Genomic DNA, 6,632 nt, shown 5'->3' with positions numbered 1-6,632 from the left:
AAAACCTATAGCCTAGGTATAGCTGTCTGGTTACCAAGCACATTCTTATACACAGGAACCAACTAAAGGGAAACTGCAGAAGTCATATAGGTAAATCTTCTCCTCTCTTTGGTGAATAAACAGATACCACCCTTGGAGGTACGTGCTGACCACAAGGCTGTCCATTACCGGTTATGGCAAAGGAGCTATCCAGTAAAGCAGCCCATTACTGGTTATGGCTGGCCATTATCAGTTCTGTTGGCAACCGAGGAGTTCACAATGATTTTATCCTATTCTTGGAGAAGTTAATCTCTAATTTCTGCACTTTGAATAGAAATGGAAAATGAAGGTTCACTAGTGTCACGTTCCTGAATTCCTTTTGTGTTTTACAACTGCTAAATTTAAAAATGATTCAAAATCTTGACAACGTCAACAACTTTACTTTCATACAAACGATGGACAGGAAGATTTAAAAAATCAAAAGCAATTATAAGTTGAAAGATAAATGATGAAAAAGGACAAGCATATTTGGCAAGTGGGTTAAGCTCAAAGTATTCCTAATAAGAATACATGTACAACGATAGGCCTACCCAATTTTCTCCTAGAAATAAATATACATATACATACAATAAAAGCTATCGTAATGAAACCTTTTCCAGATTGATATTCTATATCCCACCTGGGATTGACTCCCAAATCTCCACACGGTGAAAATTCAGTGGCCAAGCCTCTGAACAGTAGTCAGAGGAACTGCTAGTACAGAAAACTCTGAGGCCCATCTTCATACAGAAGGCCTTTTTGGAGGAGTCTACTGTCATAGACTCACCCCACTTTGTAACCCTACACTCACCCCACTTTGTGACCCTAAAGATTTATAAGCTTAGAATAAATTCTCAAGCATACCCACAATGCAAATCAGGGGCCCATTGCATTGCTACTAAATTTTGCTTCAATCATAGCACCACTACTTAATTACAGTCACAGCTCTAAGAGTCAGTTGACAGAAATCCTATAAGCAGGTTCCTAGTGCATCTTACATCTTTGGTGTAGGGCAGGCAAAAGGACCTACAGCACATGATTGTCTAAAAGAACACTTTAAAGACAATCTGGCTAACTCGTTCTGAGCGCCCTTCTGAACACAGTAAACTACAACTCCTTCTGTCAACCATTCCCTTCAGAGGGTCACGAGGAATCTATGCAACTTTCCATCATATCACTCAGGCTCCTAACACACATACAAACCTCACAGCTAAAAGAAAGAACGTGGAATAGGGTAAAAGAAATGTCTAAGTGCCCCCAAATCAAAAATTTTAAAACTCCTGAGATATGAGCCTCCATTTTGATTGTGCTCAATGACGTGAATTTTGACAGAAAGAATAAGCTTTTAAAGAGAGTAAGACTTTAGACAAAAATCACTTAAAGTTAAAAGTTCACAAATCACCCTTTTGAAGCTTCTGTTTCAAACACATTGCAAATTATAACCTGGAATAGGGAATTATCATTCTCAAAATTCTCTTCAATAAAACCAAGATTTCAGATTCCTGCTAGGTACATAAGAGGGTTTATTTTCCACGAAAAAAAGTATCTAAAATCTACCCAGTAGAATTATTGCACAGTGGGGCCCACAGGACAATGATTTCCAAGGGCTAGTCCTCATATAAAAAAAGGCCACAATAAATACATCTATATACTATGCCCCACTCTAACTTGACATGTGTAAACACAACTATGACGAATCTTGCTTAAAAAAAGAAACTCCTGAGGAAAGAAAGGGATGGAAAACTCTACCAAGGCCACTTGAGTCAGAAACTCCAATTACTATTTCCACTGCCATGAAAGACACTCACCAAATACACTGACCATTCCAAGCACCAAGACAAACCAGTGACAAGGTTATTTATCACACTTGAATATTTCACTCAGATCACAGCTCAAACTGAGCTTTAGAAGAACTTCCTAGAAGAAGATGAGTTTGGAAAGGAAATAAACTGCTGGCAATCAACCCACTAGCTGAACATTAGTTCATCACTAGTCATTAAGGGTTGAGCTGTGATCAGTGAGATGCTACCAAACCCAGTCACTAGTTAATTCCAGTGTTTAGGCCATTATTTTTCACTCACAGTTCTTGAAACATCACCATGACATTTGCAAATGGAATTACAGTTTTTTCTTTCTTTTTTTTAGTCTGGGTAGCACCATGGTTCGCTCTAATGTTAATTCCCTCACAGTATCCCACCCAAGGTATCTGGTAATCCATGCAGCAGCCTGTGATGTACAAAGCAGCCCAAGTTTTAAACCCTCCCAACTCATCCCATTAAAATGTCAAATCCTAACCACACGAATAAAAACATACCACTCTAGGAGATATTTTTCAATTTCCTGTTACAACTGATGAATCATAATACATAAAGCACTAAGTATGATTCCAAACACCAAACATGTAATCAAGTTTGTAAACCAAAAATTGAGTCAACAAGCCACACCTTGCCTACAGCACAGACACAGCCAAATTATGAAGTTGATCTGTTTTTAGCTGCATGGGTGGTGGGATTTCTCATGGCTTCTGCTTTTTAAAGCATTCACTCTCATTCTAAAATGGTATGCTATACACAAAACCACCAATTTTATTCCAGAATACATATCTTAATGTTAATAAAAAGCTTCTGTATGCACATACTGCCAATACATTTAAAAAGGCCCAAATTTTAACAAATAGAATAGACAAATTCATCAGACAAGAGATCATAAATTACTTTGGCCGAAAAAAATCTTTAAAAAAAATCTGGCTCAACATTCTGCTTGCAGGTTTCTACATATACTGTATATGTGGTGAGTGTGTATGTGTATGTGTAGATATATAGCTTTTTTTAAGGGAATGGAGTATGGTCTAGCCCACTTTTCCATGGTTATGTAGGAACTACAATGTTCTTTGCTAGCAAAACAAGAAGTGCAAGGTCTGCATTTCCACCAACTCGATGCAAAGCCCCAAGAGCTTCCTGCAAAGTAAAGCCGGCACGGAGAATCCGGTCAATGTCCGCAGCAGGAAAAATTAATGGTGCAAGAAAGGAGGGACTTGATGATGGATGGCTGGTAGGTGGTACAAATTCTAGAAGTGGCCCTGCAGCTTCAGAACAGACATTTTCTCTAGTCTCAGGCCTGTCTGTCACTGGATTCTGTGTGCCCTGACCCAAATCTTTAACCAATATGAAACTGGATGACAAGGACTCAGTTTGCTCAGAAGTCTGATTGAGTGCATCCTCCTCACCTGCTAAAAGTCTGGGTGAAATTTCTACACCAAAGGTGCAATGTAGTTGATCGGACGTTTCAGCTGAGGCTACAGTGACAGAACTGCTCTCATTTACTGACTCCTTAGACTTGGGGACACCTTCCCTATCAGTTAATATGCCATCACCTGGACCCCTGAAGTTAGTATTGTCTACGTCTTCTACTCCAGCGTCAGCTGAAGTGTACGTTAATTCTTCTGTCTTCACTGTTACAGATGTGGCCTGATGAAAGGAGACCTGTGAACACTGTTCACTCTGGGTAGCTGTAAGATGCTCATTTTGGGTCCATCTCTCAGAAAGGTCCTTAATACCTGTTTGGCCCTCAGTTACTGTCTCTGATTGACAGATAACTTCTCCTGATGTGTTTTCTGAAGCTGGTTTACTACGAATGACCAAAAGTTCATGAAGTTCCTTCAAGGCTGCCGTTACAGATGAGCAAGATTCCTCTGTGGACTCTACAGATGGCTGACAACTGCCACAGAGACTTGTTAAAGAGGAGGGGCAATTCCCGTATTCTTTACTTGTTCCAGACATTTCAACATTACTTTCTGGAAGCTGTAAATCCTGAGTCGAAATGGAATTACTCAAAATTTCAGAGGAAGGGTTACATTTTGATGTTTCTACTTCCATCAAGGGATTATCTAAGGTGAGATCAGATGCACCGATGTTCCTGACATTGGTATTCTGCCCACCTGCTGAATTAAGCACAGCAACTAGGGGCTGTTCAACTACATCTACTTCCATAAGTGTTTCTGAACTTGAGCAGCCAAAGCATCCTGAAGGTAGAATATTTTTCTCTGTACCCGAAAGGTCCACAGTCTGCTCTAGCCTGTCTCCTTTCATTGTAGCTTCCGAAGCTTCCGTACTTCTTTGTTGATCCTGTTGCCTTTCTCCAAGAAGTTCGAGGCCCCCTGTGTTCCAAAGATGTGCTCGGCCATGTGGAGCGTTCTGTCGTATAACCTCATGCTGTTCATTCCTTGGTTCTTCGTGCTGCTGAAGGCCACTCGCTTGACTCAGGTCCTGATATTCTGGACGCCAACCCTTCTCACCTTCAAGCCTCTGTGGTTCTTGCATCCTAGTGACAGATAAACTAACTTCCTGTCTTGTGTGGAGATGAGATGTGAGGCCCTGGGTGCTTCTTTCAGCAGATTTCTCTAGATTATCCGCAACAATGGCTTCTTCGAGTGAATTCTGCAAAGGCATAGCTGGACTCTGGTCTGCTGGAGCACTGTCTGCTGAAGAAGCACCATCAGAAAGATCCTGTAGAGGAAGATGTTCTTTCTTTTCAGAGGTTACCTGGAATTCAGCTGAAGCCTTCAAAGCCTTCAGAGCTTTAGGTTCAATGCTGGCTGGGTCGCTGGGCTCAATAGGGCAGACTGAAGCAGAGACAGAGTGAGCAAGACGTGAAGGATTACCGATCTCAGGACCCTGTCCTGAAGGATGGGCTTGATGGTGAAATCCATCTGAAGGTGGTAATGATGACATTCCCAGTGAGGTAGTTTCTTTACCGCTTTTCTCTATATAGAAGAACAGTGAAAGGAAAAAAGATTCATTAGCAGGTTACAAAGTCCACTAAAGTATCAGAGAAACACAAATCTAAACAGGACAGAACAAAATCAGGTCCTTAAACTTGGGTTTGTCTTATGTTTATAGACTTTATACACGAACCATTCTCATCGTGGTGGACAATTTAACATCATAGCATCAGGACAAGAGGTAGGCATGTTCTTAACAAAATATGTGTACTGTAATTCAATATTTTTATTTAAGTACCACATAAGGGCTGAGTTAGTGCTCAAGACTGAAGAACATTTATGTATCTTTATTCTCAGTGGGTTCAGAACTCTAGAATAGTTTCTCCAAGTGTGTTCTCTCTATCACTTGCCCTAAATCACCTGGCATGTTTCCTAAGCATGCAGATTCTGGATACCATCCTTGGGATAAACCCAGGAGTTTGTATCTTCAGTAAGTTCCTCAGGTGATTCTTAAAAGCACAATACAATCTTGAGGATTTCAGTACGAGAATGATTCTCGTGCCAATTCACTTTCAGAGTGTCAAATGTGAACACTGAGAAGTCTAAACCAGGTATAGCTGGGACAGAGCAGGAATTATAAAGAGAAATAAGAATGTGATACTGCTCAGGGACCTTCAGAAGACAGAGAAGCAAACATTCTATTTATTTCTATCCAAACATTCCAAAAACGATGGGAGCTTGACTCAGAACAAAAAAAAGCGCTAAAGATCAAACAGATTAAACCCCAATTATTATCTTACCAAATAATGCAACTTTAAAAAGGATTATCAGTTACTTTATCATATTAACAACTAAGTAAGAATATTTAAGTACCTTAAGGGCAGGGAAATGTGGGCAGGGGAGGGCAGTGGAGGGATATAGTTCATAAATTCTCCAATAAGAAGTAACAGTTCAGATCCACTGCAACTTACTGACCACTCATAAAAAATGGAAGGATTAAATACCACACCTCAATGTAAACATCATGATGTCATTAAACATCAGTTCCAGCTCTTCTTTTGCCACTAATGCAATTGAAAATTGACCTCTATGCAATTATTACAAGATCTTTAATTAAAAGTCAAAGGCTGGTAAGAAAAATGACATCACAATACAAACTATTAGGATAGATGCAACTCAAATGCTTCATGCTGACCGTACCTTAAGAAGTCATGAAGCAATGCAGTTATGATTCAAAAGGCTCTAAATCATTCTAATCCAACACAGGTTAACAGCTTGAAAAGATGAAGCACTATGTGAGGAAGTTACTGACTTCTTGTGAAATAACCTTATAGTTTAGGGATAATCAGGAAAACAGCATATATCTCAGTGTAAACTATATTCATTAGAGTCTAGAAACACAGTTATTAGTTTTATTTATCAATCTCTAAGGCTGACTCTGAAAGAGGTTCAATTTTGAGTTAATGAGAACACAAAAATGCACTGTAGTGAAATATCCATGTTATTAGCAGCACAGAGGTGGGCAAAGGTAATGGCCTTCTGGCAACGGTATGTCAGTTGTAACAGCTGGGGGAGGTGAAGGTGAACATGACCTCAATGTACTCCGTACTCACTATGAAAGCAGCATATAGTCCTCCTGTAGCTGAGATGGTCAGTTTCACTGGCCTAAGTCCTAAATGTAGGGGAGGACTGGGTCAGTACTATAGCACAGGAGAAGAGGATGAGGACAACGGACATTAATAATTAAAGATGGCTGCTTTTAACCCATCCTTACAAGGAAAATGAAAGAAAGAAGCAATTAAATGCTATATATCTAATTACAACCAGCCTGCAAACCCCTATAAAGTCTTAGGTTGGTAGTCTAAAAAGACCACTTTTCCTTCTTTTAATAGAT

At 39.8% G+C, this 6,632-nt stretch overlaps 1 protein-coding gene across 1 annotated transcript; it reads right to left on the bottom strand.

Annotated features, from left to right (window-relative positions):
• Window positions 1–2,885: 2,885 nt before the first annotated feature.
• Window positions 2,886–4,748, bottom strand: RSC1A1 (regulator of solute carriers 1; the record flags this gene model as incomplete). The annotated part of the gene is made up of 1 exon (XM_079697948.1): window positions 2,886–4,748. One exon carries the CDS (start codon window positions 4,746–4,748, stop codon window positions 2,886–2,888), a length of 1,863 nt encoding a protein of 620 aa, XP_079554074.1.
• Window positions 4,749–6,632: the final 1,884 nt, after the last annotated feature.

Source organism: Hyperoodon ampullatus (assembly GCF_949752795.1).
Source record: "Hyperoodon ampullatus genome assembly, chromosome: 2".
NCBI classification, from domain to species: Eukaryota; Metazoa; Chordata; class Mammalia; order Artiodactyla; family Ziphiidae; genus Hyperoodon; species Hyperoodon ampullatus.
This window is presented reverse-complemented; position numbering and strand designations above follow the sequence as displayed.